Below are 24,865 nucleotides of genomic sequence, written 5' to 3'. Positions count from 1 at the left end.
ATGCTGTGACCTCTTACACTGTGGAGTAGTAAGATACAGTAAAAATAACAGGAATAATATCCAAGTGTCCTCAGATCCCTTAACACTGGGTTGCAAAACAGATTTGTGAGAAACATCTGTTAGAATAAAAATAATTGAACAAATATGCAAATAATGATTTGGATGTGCTGAGTAAAGATATTTTGATTCCAGACTCTGATCAAAGGTATTAGCTTTGTCCAAACTGGGCTAAACTCCTTGGCTTAGCTAAACTCCTTTCTAGTCACAGGAATGGGAAAGGTTGGCCTGAAGTTGGTCTGTGAAGAGGGTACTCTTGGATGAAAGATAATATTCCAAAAATCTTGCTAATCTAAATGTGGCTGTAGAAAATAAGTACAGTTAAAGATTGTCTGGTTTGTTTTAAATAAAATGTAACTTTATATACAACATTCAGTTTACTGAAATTATCTCTTTTGCTTTGTGTGCGAGTTTGATTAAAAATGACTAGGGATTAAAACAAACGTACCTGAAGTCCTTTTGTTTCGCTGCAGAATAGCAGTTAACTTCAAAAACTCTCATGGTTAGATGATTTGCTTGTTAGATCTACGAATAATCCATTATATATGCATTATCTCTTCCAGGGGAGAAGCTTAGACAAATACCTGCAGAAGGATTGACACTTCTAGAGATAATCCATTGCATCTGGATAAAGACAGATTACAAGCAAATAACATTTAAAGGCATACCATGTGAAATTAAAAATGTTCTTCTCAGTATGGATTTAGGGATAATATCACCTCTACCTAACTGGCAGTATGAGCTCAGTGTAAAGAATAGACTAAAGATGTAAAACGTGAAGTGGTACTTCTTGCTTTACGTCTTTAACTTGTGATATTTATATTTTAAATACAACATTATGTAAAGATACTGATGCTTCTAATATACACCGATCAGCCACAACATTAAAACCACCTGCCTAATATTGTGTAGGTCCCCCTCGTGCCGCCAAAACAGTGCCAACCCGCATCTCAGAATAGCATTCTAAGATGCCATTTTTCTCACCACAATTGTACAGAGCGGTTATCTGAGTTACCGTAGACTTTGTCAGTTTGAACCAGTCTGGCCATTTCCGTCCACAGAAATGCCACTCACTGGATGTTTTTTTTTTTTTTTGTTTGTTTGTTTTTGGCACCATTCTGAGTAAATTCTAGAGACTGTTTTGCATGAAAATCCCAGGAGATTAGCAGTTACAGAAATACTCAAACCAGCCCATCTGGCACCAACAATCATCCATGTGATTATCTAATCAGCCAATTGTGTGGCAGCAGTGCAGTGCATAAAATCATGAAGATATGGGTCAGGAGCTTCAGTAATGTTCACATCAACCATCAGAATAGGAAAAAATCTGATCTCAGTGATTTAGACCATGGCATGATTGTTGGTGCCAGATGGGCTGGTTTGAGTATTTCTGTAACTGCTGATCTCCTGGGATTTTCACACACAACAGTCTCTAGAATTCACTCCGAATGGTGCCAAAAACAAAAAACAACCAGTGAGCGGCAGTTCTGTGGACAGAAATGCCTTGTTGATAAGAGAGGTCAACAGAAAATTGCCAGACTGGTTCGAACTGACAAAGTCTACGGTAACTCAGAAAACCGCTCTGTACATTTGTGGTGAGAAAAATAGCATCTCAGAATGCTATTCTGAAATGCGGGTTGGGCTGTTTTGGCAGTATGAGGGGGATCTACACAATATTAGGCAGGTGGTTTTAATGTTGTGGCTTATCAGTGTAGAGCAAGTTTCGATGGATGTTAGCGAAACAGTAGAGAAACAAAAAGACAGTGATACCAGACCCAGAAATGGTTTGCAGATACAGTTTTTAATGTATCACAACAATAAGCAACAAACATACTTGATGAACTATTTCCAGAAGAAGTTGTTCAAATACCATCTACAATAAACGTCATTTCAACTATGACAACAGGTCTGTGACAAAATAAAAAAGTTTCAAAACCATGTTAATACCGTAATACGGTACAGCTGAAACCTCAAACATTACAGTAACAAAAACTAATGAGACTACTCTCTATATATAAAACATCAATAACATTTTTGGTTTAGTTTATTTAAAGTTTTAGCCATAGGGGCATCTTTTTTTTTATTAAAACCTTGGGGTGCATTTCCTACAGTATGTTACCCAGGCGTTGAAAGTACGTATTGTGTAGAATATGATTACGCCTTGATCATCCCTTTGATATCCAGAAGAACAATCCTAATTTCAACCTTTAGAAGGTTGTCCTCCCATGCTTGACACTGTCCATCCGTAGAAAGGTTTTTTGGCTGCTGTGCAGTTGCAACATTTATGTACAATTACATTATTGGACCATCCTTTTTTTTTTTTTTTTTTTTTTTTTTTTTTTTTTGCTTTACCAGTCCTTTGTGTGGGAAGCATTCTGGTCCAGGCTAACACCTTAGCGCATGGTGCTAGCTGACAGTTCAGTCTTGAAATGCTGTTCCACATTCAGGGAAAGGCAAAAGCCAAGTTCTAAAAGCCTTTGGAATCAGGACAGTCGCTCATGTTTTGGACAGAGGCAGGATTGTACCTTAGGAGGCCAAGATGTCTCTTGTGAAACACAATCAAAAAGTGTCTTCAGGATTAAAATAAGCGTTAAAATATTAAAAATCCAAATAAGAACATTAAAAAGTCCACAAAAAAAGGAGAATTAAAAACGGTGACATTTTACCTTTAACAAAAAAGAAAATCACCTGTACAGCAATTAAAAGTAAAGTGAAATGTTACTTAATTTCATCGTTTGAAACAATTTTTAAGCATGATTTGATTTAACCTGTCAAACAGTTGCATTACATGCTACTTGTTCATCTCAGAATAGGAATACCAAAAGCAATACATTTTTGCATTTCTTCATATTAATAAATTTGTACCATGCACAGCCAACTACGAATATGTACAACAGCTTAGCTTTCTTTGTTCACAAGCCTTTTACTTTCATACATTAAGCCTTCTGTTACTTTGGAATGAATCACATTGTCCAACCGTATCAAAACAGAAAGTGATTCGTAAAAATTCAACACCCTTGACAGCGTTCACATTCTTTAAGTTACACAGCAAAAAAAAAAAAAAAAAAAAAAACAAAACAGTAAAGCAATATGATTCATGAATCAGTATTCTGTCAAGCAGGAAGCTGAAAATGTATGGCAAGCGATAAAAAATAAAATAAAAAAAATCAAACAAAACAAAGACAAAAACATTACACAGTAGCAGCTTAAAGGTGATAATACTTTGTAACCCACGTATCACTAAATATGATGGAAAATTGTCTATTTTCATGACATTAACAGAAGTGCCCAGAGTAGAATGGAAGAAACAGCCTATCCACTATATGGCAGTGTATAGTGGTAACACTGTGTTCAGTCCTACATGTACAGGAAAAAATATTTTCATTTTTATAAAAACAAATGTTCTGACATCCACCCCCCACCCTCCCCTTTTTTTAAGCAGCTTTCTTGTTTAATTGAAGCAAATGTTCATACCATATTCTGTCAAACTTGCACTTTTACAGTTTCAAGTGTACAGTACTACTTTCATGGATGCACCAATTGTTATATGTCACTGGATTGTTAGGTGTCAAACGTCTAACAAATGTGGACTAAACTGCTGCTCAACTAGACACAAATAATATTTTAAAACAAACAGACAGACAAACAGACAGACAAACACACACTGGAAACTGTTATCTATTAAATTAAGACATGGCCTACCTCAAATAACAAAAAAACAAAAAGAAAAAGAAATAAAATAAGTGCACTATAGTCCAGACACAAGCAAGTACCGTAACAGTATAGCAATTCACAAATGAAAAATGTCCTATTCACATAATCTTCAAGAGACTATCAAAACTAGAATTATTACCTCTTCAGAAAAGGGTGTGATGAGAGGTAAAAGAAAGGTAAGGTAAGAGTTGGCACAGATTATTAGTATATTCTACAAGAAAAAAAGGGTGTTGTATATAATATCAGCTTGTGGAAATACAAACTGGCAAACACAGGGGCATACACATTACTTCACCATTCTAAATTCCCTCAGTGGTAATACCATACTCTTTTTGTAGGGCAAACTAAAAGGATATGCGAGTTGTCCTGTAACAGTTATATTGTCTCTTGGTACACTACACACATCAAGGAAATGCCTCCAATAAAGCTTGACATGTTTTGGTAAAAGCCATTTATAAGCAGGCTTCTTTGCTGTTTCAACAAATGAGAAATGTTATGTTCTGACCTGAGAATTTAAAGCTACTGAATTACACCTAACTAAACTAAGAGAAATTCTCTTTGAAAGTTCTGGATCATTATCCCATACAGTACATGCTAGCATTTGGAAATCAATCCAGCTGAGGTGCAATTTGCTATCGTGAGAATTTTTGGCTTGAATCAAGCTCCAAAAGAACTTGTGAAAGTTTTCCTATTCCATGTTTTTTGTATACAATATAAGCTCAGTCAAGCATCTGCAATAGTTCTGTCCATAACAAAAATCAATCAATATCTTGCCAGCATATCAATATGGGAAAAACAATCCTGAGTCAATCTTTTGGTACTGTAATTTTTTGGGTTAGAGAAACTTTGGAACTGCGGTTAAAAGTCTTTTTTTTATTATTTTAAGCAAGGGATCCATTTTTCACTTCTACACACTGAACATATCCATTCTGATACTACTGAAATTGCCATCTATGCCGGATGCTGCCTTAGCCTTGACTTCCAATGTGTTATCTAAGTCATCCAGTTTCTGGCTTAACTCACTGTCAGACTCGTCTGAACAACTTTCGGTGGGTAGTGAGGTTTGAACCCCTGAGGTGCTGCACGAAGTTGAGGTAACCGTTGAAGGCAAGGAAAGGAGAGGAGGAGAAGCAGATGGGTAGGAAGCAGCTTTCCTGGCTGATGCCTGGAAAATAATATTTGGCCAGGACTTCATGGACAAGTGAGAGAGATGAGGCAAGGTGTTATTAGAAGAAGCTGCAGACTGCGAGGTAGATGTGGTGTTAGGACAAGGGGAGCAGACTGAGTGAGGTAATAATCTAGCATGCTCTTTGGCATTTCTCATTGCTTGTTTGATTGTTTTCTCTTTGTGCAAGCTCGACTGAAGGTGTTGGCCAAGTGCTTCGTTCCCACTGACAGACACTTTGCAGGCTACACAATTATACTTGCTTACTGCCTTACGAAGCACTGTCTCTTGCGGATCGATAAAAGGGTGACCAAAGTAACAGAAGGACTTCTGATGACGAGCTGCTGAGTCTTCATCAGCGAAAATCATCTGGCACTTTCTGCATATAAATTCATGTTTGATGGACGGAACGATAAACGCATCTGGAAAGCCTGAACTTTTGGTATTTGTTGGGGGTTCTTCATTTGTGCTTTCTATTGAAGAGCCTTTATCATCCTTAGTTTCGGTAGCCTCTTTTGGTTTGAGAGAGCTGCTCTGTGCGCTCTGTGACTTCGTAGGGGGCGTTTTCTGCTGCTGCTGTTTCTGTAAGGAATCCTGGAGGGACTGCTGGTACTGTTGGTACTGCTGCAGCAAGGCAGTAGGAGAAAGCCCTGCGATAGCCTGAGGCATAGCAGGGCCATAGGGGAACAGGTTCTCCATTCCACAGAGAGGAGGAAAATAACCCCCTTGCACTCCACCAGGAAGTTGGGGTGAGAAGCAAGATGCAAAGCCAGGGATGAAATAAGGCAAGAACTGTCCCCCTAAGAAGGAGCCTGGGTCAACGGCGATGGCATTCTGAAGTGCTTGCAGTTGTGCTGGGTCCATTGGAGCCTCACTTCCCAATTTTCCTATCATCGAGAGTGGCGGCGAAGGCTTTTCCCTTTTTTTCACAATTGGGGTCTCAGGGCGGGCAGTGTTGGCTTCTTTGTTGACCTTAGGCTTCTCTAACTTCTTGTCTTTCTCAGATTCTTTTATGTGCTGCTCAGTCTGATTTGCTGCCAAAGGAGTGAGAGGAAGAGGAAGTGTGGGGAGTGGAGGAGGAGGAGGAGGTGTCTGAAGAAGAGTCTTGGTTGGGGTACTGCTGAGAGACATGGCAGGAGAAGGGGTGGCTGGAGTAGGGAACCCAAGCATGCCAGCACCAGGAGATGCTAAAGCTGAAATACAGTGGTTTAGATAATATTGAAATATTTGACCACAGAATCACTCCTAAACTTTGCAAGAAATTATTTTTGGGGCTCTCCCTAAGATATACTGTTATGGATCAAAACATTTACAAGCACATTATTTAAAAAGGAAACAAACATAAGAAAAGATACAATAATAAAAAAACCACAAGCATGAAAGCAATTGTTCTCAAAGTAATGTGTTCCGCATGAAAGCAATTGTTCTCAAAGTAAAGTGTTCCACACTGTTGCAGTGAATGCATGCATTACATGTCTTTACGACTCGAATTTCGAATGTATCAGTGAATGTCACAAGTCCTCTCAACAGCAGAAGGACGCATATGGGCAGTAGCACCAAGTGCATTTAATGCATAAATTGTTCATAAAGGTACTACACTCTGTGTTTATGTCATACTAACTCACCAGGTGTATTTGGTGGGAAACCTGGAAGGGAGGATGGCCCATTGACACCAGGAAGAAGCACTGGTGGTAGACCAGATATTCCTGGGTAGGCAGTTGGCAGGCTAAGGCCATGAAGTGCATTACTATCCACTGCAGGTTGCTGCTGGGCTGGCAAGTTGAGTACATCGGTTGCCTTCTTCAAACGGTCAAGTTCTTGTTGAGCCATAAGTTGGCGGACAGTGGTAGGTGCAAGATAGTCTTTTTCTCGATCGACCTGGTTGCCCAGGGTTTCCTGCACTTTTGCAATGTGCTGCTTTGAGAAGATATGATCACGAATTGAAAGTCTGGCTGTATACTTCACTCCACATAATATACACTCAGGCCTTGGCCCATCTGGTGAACCTTGGCTTATCATGAATGGCTTTCCAATGTTTATTTTAAATTTCTTCTCTTTTGCACGGGCATTCTGGAACCAAACCTGCACAACACGTTTTGGGAGTCCTATTTCATTGCCCAGCATTTCACACTCTTGCATAGTAGGTGTGCGGTAGTCACTGAAGCAAGCTTTGAGGACTTTCAGCTGCAGGTTGCTCATTTGGGTTCTAAAACGCTTATGGCCATATCTATCTACACCAGCCTTTGACTTGAAGGGATTGGCACCTCCAAATGGACTGGGTGAACTAGGATCAGCCAAACTCGAAGTCTCGCTCCTGTCTGCATTATCATCTAATTCATCATCTCTGTAATTGAAGTAATCACTATCTTTGCCAGAGAAACTTAGCGCTGGGCTAACCATGTTGAAAGGAAATCTATCCTCATTTGTCTCAGAAGTTTGTGCTTGGTTCATTTTGCTCTCAACCATTTTCTCACTCCCATTAATTGTGAGATTCTCAACCTCATTATTAATCTCATCTCCAGTTGTAGCGTCACTTACAGCTGTGTTAATTGAGGAGGTCTCATCAAAGTCAATTTTGTTGGCATCAAAAGAGGCCTCTACGGAACTCATGTTAAACCCCTCAAACTCATCACTGTTTTCTGCTTTTAAGGATGATAAGTTCAATAAGTTTTTAAGTGGCATCTCAAAAGGTTTAACTGGAGTGGAGGATGCTGTTGGAGGCTCACTTTCATTTGTCTCAGTCTTTGTGGGCATATTTAGATAGTCAGAGAAATTGTACTTATGAGGGCTTTGACCTCCATCATCTTGAGGCATCATTGGACTTGGGGGCAAACTAAAGCCTGCCTGTTTAGCCTCATGCCAGTGCCTTGAACGAATGTGGCTATCAAGAGCTGACTTTGCCTTGAACAATGCCCTGCAGAAGGGGCACTTTTTGTGAGTCTGGGATGGCCCAACTGCTCTAAATTGTCCTTTCCTCTCTCTGGCTCGGGTGTTCTGAAACCAGACTTGAACAACTCTTTTCTTCAGACCAACTTCACGAGCAATGTGATCTAACATTTTTCGTGTTGGGTTTGAATCAAGTAAGTATTTATCGTAGAGGACCTCAAGTTGCTCTGGAGTAATAGTAGTCCTAAGACGTTTATCTCTGTGCTGATCTTCACCACTGTTAAGACCATCTTTTTCATGAGACCCATCATCTTTTTCATCTAATTTACGTTTCATAGAGTTAGAGCTAACAGCAGAGGCAAGGCCAGGGTTGCTTAGAGTTGGCATTTGTGACAGGGCTCCAGACAGGAGTTGACCAGTCATAAGAGGGTTATTTGGGTCAAAGATCATATAGGGCATATCCAGTGGCCTTTCTAAAAACTGTGAGTGCAGAAATTGGTTTTGGGCAGCCAGAAAATGCATGTGCTGGTGCTCCTGCCACAGCTCTACTGTTGGGAAAGCAATTTTGCACTGATCACAGTGGTACTGTAACATCTGCGGTGGAAGGCTATTGTTAAGAGAAGACAATGCAATAGAGAGAGGAGTTGAAGGGACAGCTGTAGACTGGGGCTGGGAATGGGGTCTTGACATTTGTGTTTGAGATACTTTTGGTGTGGGAGGTTGTGGGGTTGAGGCGTTGGAAGATTTCACATCAGTTAAGCACTTAGCTGTTTGCAATGGGGCAATTTCTCCCAATTTGGGTTTATCATGGAGGAGTTCGGGATTGGGTGAGGTTTTCCCTACATCAGGTCGAGGGGAAGGCATTAAGGGAGAGCTGGAGCCAGAGCTGCTTGCCGTTACAGGAGGGTGTTTTGCTGTCTCTGCTGGCCTCCCTAAACTCTGCTCACTGTTTTCTGCTAAATCCTCAGAGTGGATTTCATCTCCACCTTCATCATCCTCATCTTTGTAGCATTGCTTCTTTTGGTGAGTAATGAGATCAAAAATTCGAGGGAAAATTACACTGCATTTCTTACATTGGTACTGCATGTTGCTGGTCCTAATGTATCGTTCATTTGTCAGTTCTTTCTTTTCACTGTCTTTCATATCTGCTTGGTTCTCATAACTTTTTCGCGCCTTCTGACGGGCATTTTGGAACCACACCACAATCACTCGTGTTGGCAGGTTGAGAACAGTGGAGAGCTGCTCGATTTCATCATCTTTAGGATAAGCATTGGTATCAAAGAAGTCTTGGAGTACTCGTAGTTGATAGTCTGTGAAGCGTGTCCTCGATGACCGTTTGTTAGCTGTAGCATCAGTTCTGTAGTACTCCAGCATGTTCATTTGGGATTCAAGTCTGATATCTTCCAGTGTGGTCAAAGGTGGAATGTTGAAATTGTAAGGGGAGTCTTTGCTTCTTTGACGCTCTTTGAAGAGTGTATTGCGGAACCAGTGCTTTATGACTTTCTGTGGAAGGCCAGATTTGTCTGCCATTTCTTGAATCTGCTCTTCGTTGGGAGAATTGTTGATGTCAAAGTGAGCACGGAGGATTTTTAGTTGATCATCTGTGATTCTAGTGCGAGGACGCTTGAACTGAGACTGCCGCAGGAAGTTTGGATCCAGTCCCAGTTGTTGTTGACATAACTGTGTGAGGTCAGAAGATAAAGAGTCCATTGTTGGAAGCTGCAGTGCAAGCTGTGGGGGTAGCCCAGGGTGCTGCACTGATTGCATCATCAGTGGTGGGAAAATTGGCAAGTCGAGAGAAACAGGGAGCTGCACTTGAGGAGGTGCTGTGGGTGGTGGAGGTGGTGGTGGTGGAGGGGGAGGTGGTGGTGGCTGAGGGGCCTGCAGAGGTGCTGGAGATGGTGTCTGCGATTTCCCCACAGAGGTAGGGGTAGGGAGAGCAGTCACTGGAGCAGGAGGGGGAGGAGGAGGTGGTGGTGGAGGTGGAGTTTCTGGAGATGCTGGGTTTATGGGGTACAACTTGTCGTATGCCTCTCTGTACTGCTGTGCAAACTTCTCTAGTTCCACATATGGAAAGAACTGCCCATGCACATGTTCCTGATGACTTTTGAGAATCAGCATGTTGGAGAAAAACTTTCCACACAGCCCACACTCCAGTTTGTCAGTCAACTCTTCCTCCCTGTTCTTTTTCTGGCTTTTCTGTCTATTCTCATTGTACTGAATGACCAGTTCAAAGCCAAAGTTCTCTAGTAGCACTTTAGCAGCATTACCTCTAGCTCCTGAGATGATGCGTGGTGGAGGAATGAAAGGTTCTGAAAATTTTGGCTTTCTGGAATCTTTAGTATCTTTTGCATTGTCAGTATCATTAGCTATATCCTGCTTTGCTTTGCTCTCCTGCTTCCCTAGGTGCTCTTCAGCTTCTCTGGACATCTGAATCTCAGACAAAGCATTGTGGTTAGACTCAGTTTTAAGCTTGTGGCTCTGCAGCTGCACCTTTTGCTGCTGTTGCTGCATCTGAGACTGGGAGACCTGCTGCTGAGAGAGCTGAAGCTGTTGTTGTTGGCCCAGCTGATGTTGCTGCTGCATCTGCTGCTTGAGATCTTCAAGGAATGATCCTGTCATGCCAGGCATGCCAAATGCAGCTGAATGCAGTGCAAGCTCAGGGCTTATGTTAAATTCAGGGATGTAGAATGGGAAGAGGAACTGGGGCTGCTGAAACTGCAGCAGGGCTTCTGGTGTCATTGAGAAGTGGGGGAAAAATGCTGGGTTCAGAAACTGTGGCTGAAAGAACGCAGCTTGCTGCTGGAGCTCATGTTGCAGCTGCATCTGAAGCTGTGCTGGTGACTGGGCAGGTGGGAGTGTGGGCTGCACAGAGATGTGATCAGTAGTTTGTTTCATGGTAACCTCTTTGGCATCTACAGTGCTTTCTTTGTTAGAGGATACTGGTGCGCTTGCAGAATCTGTGTTTCCCAGAACAGGGCTTTTGGCTGAAGTACTTCCACTGCTACCACCTGCAGAACTGGTGCTAGTCTCCATTTTTGTGGTTCTGGCTTTTGTCTGATGAAGTACAGACCTCATGTGAATCTCCAGGGTTGAGCTTTGGCTATAAGCGACGTTACATATATTGCATTTGAATGGTTTGTTGTCAACATTGCTGCTGGTCTCCTGGGGAACTGGACTTGAGGCCTCTTGGATAACTTTCTTTAGCTTATGCAAATGCGAAACAGAATTATAGTGAACAAGGAGAATGTTCTTTTGGGTGAAGGACTCCTTGCAGACTGTGCATTTGTATGGACGCGAAGGGTCTAAAAATTTTTCCATGGTGAAATTTGGACCTTTCCTAAAGGGCAATGTGCGCTTTGGCTCTGAGCCCATGTCATCAACCAAGGAGCTGCTGTCACTTCCAGTGGGACTGACCTTCCCTTCTTGGTAAAGCTCCTCATCTTTGTCTAGTTCATGCTCAAAAGCTTGTGCCTCTTCCAGAGCCCTCATCTCATTCTCAGCAATGTCACCATTGAGAGGCAGGTTCCCACAGAGCTGTTGCACTTCAGCCTCACTCAGCTCAGGGTGACCAGTCTCCAGATGCTTTCGAAGGGCAAGGAATGTCCTGAAGCTGCGCTGGCACAGGCTGCACATAGTGGCTGCACGAATGGCGTGGTACTGGGAATGCATCTCAAGCTTCTGCACTGTCTTGAAAGCCAGGCTGCAATGGTTACAGCGGTATTTGTAGACATGACGAACAGAAACTGACAGCTGCTGGTGCTTCTGCAGATCGGTAATATGCTCCTGCAGGGAGTCTGGGCTCTTCCTGTCTTGCCCACTGGCTTTCTTCCAATCAGGTGCCTCAGCAGCCTCCTTTGGTGGCTTGAGTTCCTCATTGGTAAGTTCAACCTCACTGTTGTCTTGGCCTGTACTGCTTTTCAAATCCATCAAGCTGTTTCCTGTTGAAATTCAGAAAGAGAAGAGAGTTCAGAATTCTTCTAAAGAATTTTCATTATAAAAGATTTTTGTTATGCCTTTTCTGATAAATTCTCTGTAATGCGGTTCATACATTTCAGGTGACATTGTGGCTGCATAATGTGCTTACCCATGTGTTTTCCAGATCCATCTGGGATAACAGCTGAAGAATCCATCAAAGATGGGACTTTGTCTTGTAATGATACAGGTAGCAAGGAATTATTGGGCACTGCAACATCTGGTCCTGCAACCTATGAAACAATGTTATATCAGTTCCATAACAGATTAAAACAAACCTAAGAGAGAAAAAAAATAAGTATAAACACATAAACAATTAATAAAATAATAGATTTATTCAAAATGCTAAGCTTGAAATCCAGCTTGAAATCATGTACAGATGCAGGTCCTTTCAAAATATATTTTTCAAGAATATTGTTTTTATCTCCAATTTTGTTATGGTACATGTATGCTGCACATACTGTCATAAGCAACTTCTCCACACAGTCTGGAGCCACACTGTGGAGGTGAGTGAGATGCAGCTGCAAATGAATCTTGTTGCTGAGGACATCCTGACACAGAGGGCAGCTGATGACAGGCTGCATGGAATGCTGAGACATAATGTGCAGCTGTAAACGGTTTGCATCCTTGTTACTGTAGTTACAGTACGGGCACTGCTGCACCTGAAAGAACACAGTTTATTACAATATTACCATATTTTATAGGACTGCTCTGAACCACTACATATGAGAGATTGCACTGTAAATTACAAGATGATCCCTCAGGGAAATCAACAAAATTCTAAACAAAACAAGAAGGACTCCAAAATGTTAATCAAACCTAATTTTGTTCTAATTCACTGAAGTCTTCATTTTAAGTAACTTAATAAAGAAAAATGAAAAAAAAAAAAAAAAACATGAATGGCTGGAATTTCTAATAAGAAGATTACAACTGATGTTAACATGAATCATTTCAGACTATGCCTAGTCCTCATTACAAGTATTACAAGAGCACTTTTAAATTAAACCTCTCATTACCTGTCTTAATGTAACCCTTTCAGAAATTATTTAGAAAGCCCTCTCCCACTCAGGATATAAATATAATTTAATATATCATTATAATTGGTATACTTACATTTAAAATAATAATAATAATAAAAATTTTTTTTAAAAACCTAAAGCAGATTTTTAATTTATACACAAAGAAGTCTCATTATTAAGTCCTATTTTTGTAAACAGATCAAAGTAACTAACCTGCTCATTGGACAGTGTCTTCTCTTCAGCAGATTTAGGCCTCTTGGGTGGAGTGTCATTTTCTTTCTCCTGCTGAAGTGATCTCTTCCCTGCTGTAGCAGTCCCCAGGGTTTCCTTAGCCAGTGTATTAATTCCTGTGAATAAACAAATAGGATATCTTCTGTCACAAGCTTATTCTGGACTCTTGATGCTGAAAACCTCCTGACAGAGGTAAAATGGCCCTCACTTTAATAAGAAGCCACATTTGGGTAACATGAGTTTATTGTTAAGAATGCAGATCTGCTCGAGTACGGTGATGCCATGCGAAGGGCAGACGTGTGAAACACAGCTCTGAACACTTTGCTCATTTTTTAAAATTATTTTCATGATATAATCCAGTGAAATTCGATACACCCAGTTACACATTCACTGTTTGAGGTAAACATGGCAAAGAAGTCAAAATCCTTGGGCTCTGGAGACATTAAAATACACTTACGGGTTCAAGATGAAAGCCCAGACAGGCCTGTGGACCGGGACTCGATTTGGATGGCGCGGCGGGAGAAGGAATCCAGCGTCAACTGTCCAACATGTCGGTGATGTTGACGAAGGTACTTGCGGACTTGGAGGATCTCGCTGTAATACGGCGATCGATTACGGCAATGGAAAAAAAATTCCCTGAGCTAGTCACAAGAGTGACAGATGTTGAAAAACGAATCGATTTTTTGGAGTAATCAGAGAGGGAATTAGCCGCTAATCCGCCCACGACCAAAGCTGATTTGGAATGTGTTCTTGAAAAGTTTGAAGATCTTGAGAATAGAAGCCGCAGGAATAACATTCGAATTGTTGGAATTCCTGAGCATGAGGAGGGCAGAGATATGGTGAAATTCCTAGAGGAGCTTTTCCCGAGTCTGCTTGACATAACAGGCCACAAACTGGAAATCCAGCGAGCTCACAGAGTCCCAGCTCACAGATCTGCTGAGGGAGGAAGGCCCCGATCGATTCTGGCCAAATGTTTTAGATCATACGATAAAGATCTCGTTTTGCGCCAGGCGAGGAGCAAAGGAAAGCTTTCTTGGAAGAATTACAATATTTTCTTGTTCCCAGACTTTGCGAACTTGACAAGAGAGAAATGCAATCGGTTTAGGGAATGCAAGAAACTCTTACATCAGCGGAAGATCACTTTTGCTCTGATGTTTCCAGCCGGACTGAGAATAAACACCAAGGACGGCAGCAAAGTATTTACATGTCCCAATCAGGCAATGTCTTTTATTGAAACAATGGGTGAGTAACCACTGGGTGTTTTTCTTTTGAGTGGATTGACTCAATGTACATACTCTGGCTTTCGGAGGAAGCTGGGCGCCATTTTTGTTTCCCTTTGTGTTGGCTCCGCCGAGTGGTTGGAGTTTGTTTTGTTTTGTGGATTAACACTTTTCCTTAAAGAAACTTTTGCATTGACAGAAGATCACTTTTACAAAGAACGGATGACCGCAAAATATCTACATGCCCACACAAAGGATGTCTTTTATAAAGTTGGCAGACTGTGTAAATCATGGGATATATTTTTATGCGGCCTCCAAGTGAATTGACTCTTGACCATCCGAGGAACCGGGATGCATGTTTCGTTTCCTTTTGTGCTGGTTCCACCTAGCGGTTGGAGCTTGTTTTGTTAAATAACATTACTTCGGGACAGTTATGTATGAATCTGTCAGTTCCTTGTGCTTATGCCTCCTGTTGGCTGGAGTATGATTTGTGGAGTATTTTCGTTGGACATTGGAATGATTATGTTATCTGCTGCACTCATCAGCTGGCTCAGTGAAGATTAGTTTGTCTGACCGAGGAAACTGAACGGCTTTATATCGGCTGGAATTTGTTTTGTGAAGGAACACACCTTCGAGACAGTTCTGTGAATGAGTCTACACGTTCTTTGTGTTTATTCTGCCTATTGGCTGGGGTTTGTTTTACAAAATATTTGATGTTATTTAATTTTGCCTTACAAATTTGTGAGGCAAAATTGAGCAATACGATGGCAAAGTTGTCGCGGGGGCTCTCGTAGGCGTACATGGACTCTTTGAGTTTAAAGGGATTGACGCCGGTTGGCGCTGTCATGCACGGGGTTAATGCGCACATTTTTCTTTTTTCTGTTTGTTTTGTTCGGGGGGAAGTTTGGGGTTTTACTGTTGCATTAATGTTGAAATGTGGTCTTCATAATTTTGTTTTTGGCACACAATTAATTTTTTCTATTACATCAAAATGTCAAATGTTAATATGAGTGTACTATCTCTCTCCACGTGGAATGTGAATGGGTTGGGGCACCCCATAAAAAGAAGGAAGGTTATTTATTTTCTTAAACGTAAGAAATATGATATAGTCTTTCTTTAAGAAATGCATATTTCCCCGCAGGAAGCTGAAAAATTTGGGAAGATATGGGGTGGACATGTTTTCTTTAGTGTTGGCTCAAGTAAGAGCAAGGGTCATTATAGAAAGGAGTCATTATATTGGTAAATAAACATTTACAATTCAAATTTCTCAAACAGTTTAATGATAAATTAGGAAGAGTCATTTTTGTTTTAGCAGAAATTCAGGGGCAAAGTCTGATTTTGGCTAATATTTACACACCTAACGCTGATGATCAGGGCATTTTTATAGACCTTGAAGGGATGTTGCAAGCCACTGGCACCCCTCATGATATAATTTTGGGAGGAGACTTTAATCTTTTGATGGACTCAGTCCTTGATCATAATGAAGCAAATGTGTGCAAGCCCCCTAGAGCAACATTGACACTTCACAGGATGTGTAAAAATCTTGGTCTTACAGATATTTGGAGACTTTTGAACCCATCTGGTAGAGACTATACATTTTTTTCATCAGTTCATAAGATTTATTTTTGAATAGATTTTTTTTTTTTGATATCCAAATCCCTCATTTCATCTGTTGTTGATTGCTCAATTGGAAACATTTTAGTCTCGGATCATGCCATGGTGAATTTAAAGTGTTGCCACATATAGAGAAAAATAAATCATATAGTTGGTGCCTTAATGTATACCTTTTGCAAAATCCTGATTTTCAACAAATGTTGAAGACTGAAATCAGTGTTTATATGGAGACCAACTGGTCCTCAGTATCCTCTGTGTGCATGGCTTGGGAGGCACTTAAGGCAGTTCTTAGGGGTCGGATCATACAGTATGCCTCATTCATCAAAAAATCCAAAGTACGAGAACTCGTGGAGTTGGAAGGAAATATTAAAAGTGCAGAGGCAGAGCTGAAGCGCCGTATGTCATCTGATGGCCTCAGAGAATTGACCCGATTGAAATATAGATATAATACTATTTTGTCACAGAAAGTGGAGTTTTGGTTATTCAGGGCAAGACAGTCATACTTTGAGTTGGGGGACAAAGCAGGGAAGCTTTTGGCTAGATATATAAAGCAGAGAGAGTTTTTTTCTACCATTCCCTCAGTGAAATCTGCTGGTGGTGAAATTTTTTTATTAATTGATATTAATAATGCCTTTAAAGAATTCTATCTTGATCTTTATAGTTCCATGTCTTCATCTACTGATGAAGATATTAGAAACTTTGTGGAACCATTAGATCTTCCTAAATTGAAGACTGAGCAAAAAAATGCTCTTGATTCTGAGATAACCTTGGAGGAGCTTGATGTGGTAATTAAGTCCCTACCTACTGGCAATGCTCCGGGGCCAGATGGTTTTGCCGCAGAATTTTTTAGATCCTATGCTACAGAACTGGCTCCACTTTTGTTAGAAGTTTATATGGAATCATTGAAGAATGGAAAGCTTCCTCCAACAATGACACAAGCCTGGATCAGTCTGACTCTTAAAAAGGACAAAGATCCAAGTGAGTGTAAAAGTTACCGTCCAATCTCCCTGATCCAACTAGACATAAAAATTTTGTCAAAATTTTGGCTAACCGATTAAGTAAGGTTATGACATCTCTTATACATATAGATCAGGTAGGGTTTATTCGGGGCCGCAGCTCTTCTGATAACATCAGGCTTCTCATCAATATCATGTGGTCAGTAGCGAATGATCAGTCTCCGGTCGCTGCCATCTCACTTGACGCCGAAAAGGCATTTGATATGGTAGAATGGGATTATCTTTTTAAGATTTTGGAAATGTATGGGTTCGGGAGTACATTTATTGTTTGGATTAAGTTACTTTATTAACACCCTGTAGCAGCGGTACAAACAAATGGATTCATTTAAAATTATTTTACTCTGAATAGGGGCACTCGTCAGGGTTGCCCTCTTTCCCCATTATTGTTCTGTCTTGCAGGGGTTATTGCGGGAGGTGTGGCGCATAAGCTTCTGCTTTACGCAGATGATATTTTATTATTCGTCTCCGACCCCACTAGATCTATGCCTTGCCTCCACAGAATTATTAATTCCTTTTCTCAGGATACAAAGTCAGTTGGTCTAAATCCGAAGCTTTGGCTTTGACTGCGTACTGTCCATTAACGGCCTTCCAGCTAGGCGCCTTCCAGTGGCCCAAACAGGGCATTAAGTATTTGGGAATTTTATTCCCAGCAAATTTGTCTGATTTATTCAGAGTCAATTTTGATCCCTTAATAAAAAGGTTTTCGAATGATGTAGACAGATGGGCTTCATTATACTTATTGATGATTGGGAAGGTTAATGTAATTAAAATTAATTGTATTTCAAAATTCAACTACCTGTTACAATCTCTCCCTATAGATGTCCCCCTATCTTATTTCAAGTAATTTGATAGCATAGCAAAGTCCTTCATTTGGAATGGTAAGCGTGCCAGGTTAAATTTCAATAAGTTACATAGGCCGATTGACAAAGGTGGGTTAGGCCTACCCAAGATTTTGTTTTATTATTATTATGTATTCAGGCTCAGACATTTGGCTCATTGATCGCTTCCACCTGAGAGAGCCCCTCCCTGGTTTCTCATTGAACAAGAAGTTCTTGCCCCTATTTCGCCATGGCAAAGCCTTTCGATCAAACTACCCGGAGAAGTTAATTCACATTTGTACGTGGTTTGGACTAAAGTGTCCAGAGTGTTTAATTCGGACATTTATTTAAATGTTGCCTCAAGCATATGGCTGAACCCTAAATTACATATGAATAAGTCCCCTTTCAGTTGGTCAGAGTGGATTGGGAGGGGGGTTACTACACTCGGTGACCTATATGAGAGTGGAGTACTGAGATCTTTTGATAATTTGGTTCAACATTTTAAGATTCCTAGATCCCAGTTCTTTAGGTTTTTACAGCTGTGCCACCTGCTCTGTACTGTTTTTGGGAGTGGTGTACACCCCCCTAAAGCGGCAAATACTTTGGAAATGGTGATTACTGCTTATGGGAAAGGTCATGAAGCTTCTGTGTATTACTCCCTGTTAATTCAGAGTCTGGGGGATGGAGCTTTGTCTTCTCTCAAGAGATTATGGGAGAAAGATTTAAACTTGATATTGGAGGAGGGAGAGTGGGCTAGGACCCTAAAAAGCATCAGGTCTGCATCTAGAGATGCAAGGATCCATCTGATGCAATTTAAGATTTTGCAGGGTTATAAGTTGATTCCTAATGCATAATTTTGTGGTTAAGTTGATTTTTGTCTGTCTTGGAATCAATAAAATATGTTCATAAAAAAAAAGAAAAAAAAAAGAAAAAAGAATGCAGATCTGACAAAGGGTTAATGGGGGGACTTGCGTGTTGTGAAAAGTTTATTTAGCAAAAGATTATACTTAACAAATTCTTTCAAAAATTCTCAAAATAATAGCATGAATCAAAGTAAACTTAAAATTGAAATGCAATACACATAAAATGCATGTACTGATTTTAATCATGAATACTAGAGGACCCAAGAAAAATCTATAATCACACAGCAATTTCTGGTATGAAGATATTTGCAAATAAATAGAGGTTCAAATTCATTGTTATTGCAATGTCAGGTCACAGTACCATTATGCTGTTCATTTGGGAGTATAGACAGCAAAATCACCTTCTCCAGCATCCCCCTGAATATCTATGCCTCACACTCTGTATTAGAGGGGGTTGCCATGTTATTTCCATTTCAGCTGAACTCAATTCAGCAAATCAGCCCCCAGTTGTATTTAGAGTATGCTGCACAGAGTGATAAATCTTTCATTACCCTTGTATCCTCAGATACAGACAGTGTCCCAGCCTCCTCAGTCAATGCAATTTATCCACCCGCTGCATATGCATTGCACAAAGAAACTGCGCTTGATGTTCTTCGCTCTAATCTGGTCACTCTAAGATTAATGTGTGTATTACTCATATGAATCAAAGCTTATGAAGCAAAGCAGGCATTGAAAATATATTGTGAAAAAAAGATGTTGAAATAAACGGTATATTAGTCTGCTCTTTATTTGTTTAAAATATATTTCAATATCTGTTGCATGCATTTTAATTCTTTGCATTACAAGGTATTCAGCTTATTTTATTGTGGTTTTACCTCTCAGGAGCCTGACATATTAGCCTGGCATATTAGCCTGGGGGGGACCACAAGGGCACAATACAAATTTCCAAGAACATCAGAGTATGGTCTGCAGTCTCAAATATCTAGATAATCTTTTTTTCTCTCCTGGCCTTGATTTCCCTGCTGCGTTGGGGGGAATGTCACATGTATTTCATGACAAACAGAAAACCTGCGAGGCTCCCCAATCTCATTGCCGCATCATCTGACCTTTTTTTCTCCCCCATCTGTTTATTACAAGGATTTCTAATTTTAACTTTCAATTTTCACCATCTTCCAGTCAATCTGCAACTAAATAATTTCCCGGGTGAGAAGGCGACAACTGGGTGCAAATACATTTCACAATGCAATGAGGCCCTTCCATTGATTGCGATCATATTGAAAGTAAATGTATAATCTGGGGGCTAATCTGCACTACATGAGGTCCCATCTTTATGAATTATTTTCCTAATCAACACACTGTTTTAATAAAGATTTATAGTGCATTATAGATGGACACACCACTGTCATAGAAAATTAATATAAATTGTGAGAAGAGCCTTTGCATAGTTTATTATCTCCAAACACATGCTCCATTTTCCAAATCTTCTAATGATGGTTTTAGTATATATATTTATTATAAAATTTGATAATACCTGCATACAAAAGTATTTATCTGCCTGAAGAATTGTGTGAGGACCCAATGGCTATGCTCTTTGTATAGTCTGAACCTCACACTAAATGAGACTGCCCTTTTTCTTTGTCTTCAGACACACACACACACACACACACACACACACACACACAGTGCAATGAAGCAATAGAGAAAATAATTGTGACACCACAGCCCCCCTTTCCCATCCAAATGACAAATGTCTTTGAGAAGCAGGACATTGCTTGATAATATAAATCAAATGGTGATTTATGACAGTAATGCTGTTTGCATTACAGGGACCAGAGCTGCAGACTGGCCACCCATCTTTATTTACAACTGTAAATGGGATTTTTAAATCATGCAACCTATACAAGGCTTCTTGAAACACCTTTGAAAGCTCAAGCAAACTGTTTCTCCAAAGGAAAAACAACAGATATGTCACTAATGTGATCTATCTGATCTTCCTCGCACAGAGAGAGGCCATTTTGAGTCCTGTTCATTTTCAACGCTTGCTTTTCTCCATTTCATGTCTTGAAGCGTCATCTAACACAACCAAAATTTTACATGAATAAAAACAGTGGTAGCTGATGGTTTCTGTTTGAAAAAACTGCAAGATACTACTCTGTAAAACATTAATGTGTTCTTATACGACAAGCTATTTTATTTCAACATTTCTTTAGCCTGCAAATCACAATTACACAGAACTTGCTTGATAAAGGCGTCATAAATTTCAATTCAATTTACTGGTCTTCAGTCCAGCCAGTCTGGCCGAGGTGACAGGGCAATAAATAGAGCAGGACCCTGGAACACTTTAGTGATTTACAAGGACACGAGGTTAAGGTTACGCATTAGTGTGACCTACAGTTCAACAGATAACATTTGAATACCATACTGTGAATTCTCATCTTGCACAGTGGAGCCCTGTTTTCTCCCTGCTCTTACAAAATGCATCCGAGTCCATCAGCTTTGCCATCGCACATCAGACGAGGCGTAAACCGATGGATGTCATATTTGGCAAATCCTACAGGACTCTCTGAATTAAGTCAGAATTCATGGCTCTAGGCTTTCAATGAAATATGCAAATACTTTTAATTTATTTTAATCTAATATCTAGAAAGACAGCAATTGAATAAATGCTCATTTCAGAGCTGGAAACATGCAAATAATTTTTCAAATGCAAATGCTAACTTTAAATATGCAGAATTTGATCTGCCTTGCATTTTATTTAATTCAGTTGCATTATTTTAAACTTATTTGAAAATTGGGCATTGTGAACAATGACTATTTTCCTTGCTAATTTATGGCAGGTATGCAGACAATGTTCTTAGCAATAATGACAGCTAATTTTCATCTTTGCGAGTGTTTTCGGAATTATCTCTTTACCCTAAAGCCAACACACTGACATGCTTCCATGTAACATCTAAACAGAGCACAAAGTAATCTGGACTTTATCCAGATTAGGACATTTGCATGGAAAATGCCATTTGGATTATAATTAATCCACAGTGACACTTGATTAAAATGAAAAAGTAAATGAGGATGAAGGGTAAAATGAGCTGTTTTGAAAGATCTTGCCTGTGAAGATGAACTGCTGAATATTATAATATCGTCATGCATAATCTTTAATGTGCAGGAGACTGGTGTTTTCTATTCCAACCCATATTAAGGATTTAGGTTTTAGATGAAAATAATAATAATAAAAAACATTTAACATATGGGTTCAACAGAGCAACCCCTAAAATCCATTTGCTATACCTTTTGACTGTTTCATCACCTCAAAGTAATGGATTACAAAACAACAGCCATTTGGGGATGGATATAATCTCAGTTTAATGGTATAGCTCATCCATCTTCTTACTCATATTCCTGTTGTTCCAAACTCGTATGCCTTTTTTCTTCCGTGGAACACAAAAGGAGATGTTAGGTCATGTGTTAGTCTCAGTCACCATTCACTTTCATTGCATCTTTTTTCATCCCTGCCTCCTTTTGTGTTCCACGGAAGAAAGTAAGTCATACAGGTTTGGAAAAACTTGAGGATGAGTAAATGACAACAGAATATTCAATTTTGGGTGAACTATCCCTTTAAATGTTGCAGCCTTACAAACAAGAAAATAAAATTATCCCATTGCAAAAGTTAACATTAATATTCGCATTAAGGTTTAAGAAGTGAGATCTGCACCCTGACCACAGCGTTAAATGATGCTGCATGTAATAGGCCATGTAAATGCATTGAGTATGAGCTGCCTCAGACAAGCCTGCCACGACTATATGGATAAAAGATGAACGACTGGCTAAACTAATAGGCTCTGTCCTGTTTCAGCATTTCCTCTGCTCCATTGAACCCAACATTATGTAGCTAGGTATGGTGTGCATGAAAAGTCGTCTAATGTAATATTCATTTCAACCATATATTTCCATCTCATACATAAAAAAGCAAATATGAATTCTTATTTGGCAAATCAAATATAACAGGGCCTTAGGTAGTGATGCCCAGATACTAACTCAAGGGTCTGTTTCCTGATCTCAACATAATGCTATTTTGTAAGGACTGTTGCCCTTGATAATGTGTTACCAGTCACATGTGTATGCATGCAGATTTGCAGTTATTCTCCACTGAGGACAATGAGCACTGAGGTGGTGTGTTGCTTAAATCACACTAGAGCAAAGGAAAGAAACTTTAAAGGGATAGTTCACTCAAACATGCTAATTCTGTCATTTTTTACCCACCCTCATGTTGTTCCAAACCTGTCTTACTTTCCATTTTTCTAGGGGAAACACAAAAGGGATATGAGGCCTTTTTTGTTTTGCTCCATGGAAGAAAGACTGTGAGTGAATGATGATAGAATTAAAATTTTTGGTTGAACTATCCCTTTAAGGGTTACAAGGGTGAAAAGACAAAAAAAGAGGTAGTATAAGAGTGCGATCAAATCCTATGCTTACAGAAAATTAATATGTCATCAGAGGAATCACAAGAACAGCAAAGATTAATGAAAGGCGCTTAAAAATTACAAGCATGCAAACTGATTTGATTAAAAAATAATCTCACTGGTCACTGCAGAATATTCTTTGCCTTATCCACATCTCTGCCATCAGATGGCTATGATTAAAATGGGTCATTGGGAGGCAACTGATAGCATTCACATGCAACCCACACATGCAGCCATTATTAGCAGGAAAAGCCCTACCATTGGCGATGGAAGAGATCTGAGGGTGTGCATAGCAGCAAAGCAGGTAGGAGCAGTGTATATCTGTGTGTTACTGAGAGGGCCAGTGACTAAGAGAAGTAGAAGGCAGGGTACCAGGAAAAAAGACCAAAATTAAAGGTCTTACTGGTGTCCTTCTCTGTCGTCTTGCTCTCTATGGCGTCCCTCTTGCTTGAGTCTTTGTCCTCGGCCGTGGCCAGTGAGGAGGCTCGTGGGGATTCTTCGCTCTCTTCACCTGGTTCTTCTACAATTGAACATAGGAAGGGCACTCGATTACCCACTAGAGGTTACAGCGACTCCATTTGAATTGTCTCTGAACCCAACCCATGCCACAAATGACCAGCACCTCAACACTTTAAAGGTGAAGTGTGTAATTGATGTGCCTCTAACAACACCAAATGTTAAAACACACCGCCCCAAACTCATGCCATTGGTTAAGGAAATATTGCGGTTTTGGACTGGTAGGGCGCTCAAACAAACCGAGCAATGTTTTGAAAGCGCCACGATGTTTTGGAAACCAACCTACGAATGATTTACAATTGTTTCTGTACATTAAGACTGGATAGGAAAAGGTATTTTAATATTTCAAAAATTACACACTTCAGCTTTAACCAAGTAAAACAACTAAAAATGGTGTGCATGTTTACAAACAAACAATATATCACATGACTATGGGTTTCTGATTGGTGTAAGGGGGTCTGTCTGGCTGTATTAACCATAGGGCATTCTGAAATATGAATTGTATTCTGGAGTCCACATCACACACCTCTCCAGATTGTCAGTGCTGGGCAGATTACATAGAAATGTTTCTGTAGGCTCAACCACCCCCACCGTCCCCCCTTGTTTAATAATTCTGTGTATCTTTGCAGCAATGCCAGTGGATTAATCTGTTTATGCTGTTAGGTGATAGGTCGAGGCCGTGTGTCTCTAATCCCTGAAAGGCCTACTGTTCCCTTTCATCCAGAGAGCATTTGTCTCTCACTACGCTGATGTCACATTTTAATGAATTTTAAGCAGGCTGAGTAATGCCAGATAACCACTCCTGTCTCTCCCCCTCCACCCTATGCAGCTTCCATCACACAGCACACAACAGGGGGAAGAAAGAGAGATGGAGGGTGAGCGAAAGAGAGAGTGAGGAAAAGAAATAAACATATTTTGGAAGACCCTGCGAGAAATGAAATAAATTAGGGCAACAAGACACAGGAAAAAGGCATTCAAAGTGCTGCACACATCCATTTTTATAAAACCTTAATAACCATATAAATTGACCATGGGGAGGCGAAAAGGTCACCAGCACATTTGCATACAATCACTCAAGTCATTGTTTGGTAAGCAAAGGGTCCCCGACTCTGCAGATATATGATATAATTAACCCTTTAAAACTCCCCACACAGCACTGTCACCGATGTTTTAAGTGCAATACATTAAGTAGAAATTATATACAGCATGAAATTTTCATGGCAGATTCTGGGAGTGATTGAAAGGAAAAAATTGTGCTGCACTCTAGTCCTGATGTTTTATTAATACTATTCTGACAACAGGATGAAATATCTC

At 40.1% G+C, this 24,865-nt stretch overlaps 1 protein-coding gene across 1 annotated transcript in view; it reads right to left on the bottom strand.

The window, feature by feature from the left end:
* Window positions 1-1,845: 1,845 nt before the first annotated feature.
* LOC127432077 (zinc finger homeobox protein 4-like) overlaps window positions 1,846-24,865 on the bottom strand; it is an 86,889-nt gene continuing 63,869 nt past the window's right edge. Inside the window, exons 5-10 of the mRNA XM_051682869.1 lie at window positions 23,439-23,555; window positions 13,030-13,163; window positions 12,259-12,459; window positions 11,910-12,030; window positions 6,562-11,763; window positions 1,846-6,129 (exon numbers count right to left, since the gene is read on the bottom strand). Of these exons, the coding sequence (XP_051538829.1) occupies window positions 4,679-6,129; window positions 6,562-11,763; window positions 11,910-12,030; window positions 12,259-12,459; window positions 13,030-13,163; window positions 23,439-23,555 (7,226 nt within the window). The 3' untranslated portion in view covers window positions 1,846-4,678. The remainder of the gene's footprint in view (window positions 6,130-6,561; window positions 11,764-11,909; window positions 12,031-12,258; window positions 12,460-13,029; window positions 13,164-23,438; window positions 23,556-24,865) is intronic.

This window comes from Myxocyprinus asiaticus, chromosome 41 (genome assembly GCF_019703515.2).
Source record: "Myxocyprinus asiaticus isolate MX2 ecotype Aquarium Trade chromosome 41, UBuf_Myxa_2, whole genome shotgun sequence".
Classification (NCBI taxonomy): domain Eukaryota; kingdom Metazoa; phylum Chordata; class Actinopteri; order Cypriniformes; family Catostomidae; genus Myxocyprinus; species Myxocyprinus asiaticus.
This window is presented reverse-complemented; position numbering and strand designations above follow the sequence as displayed.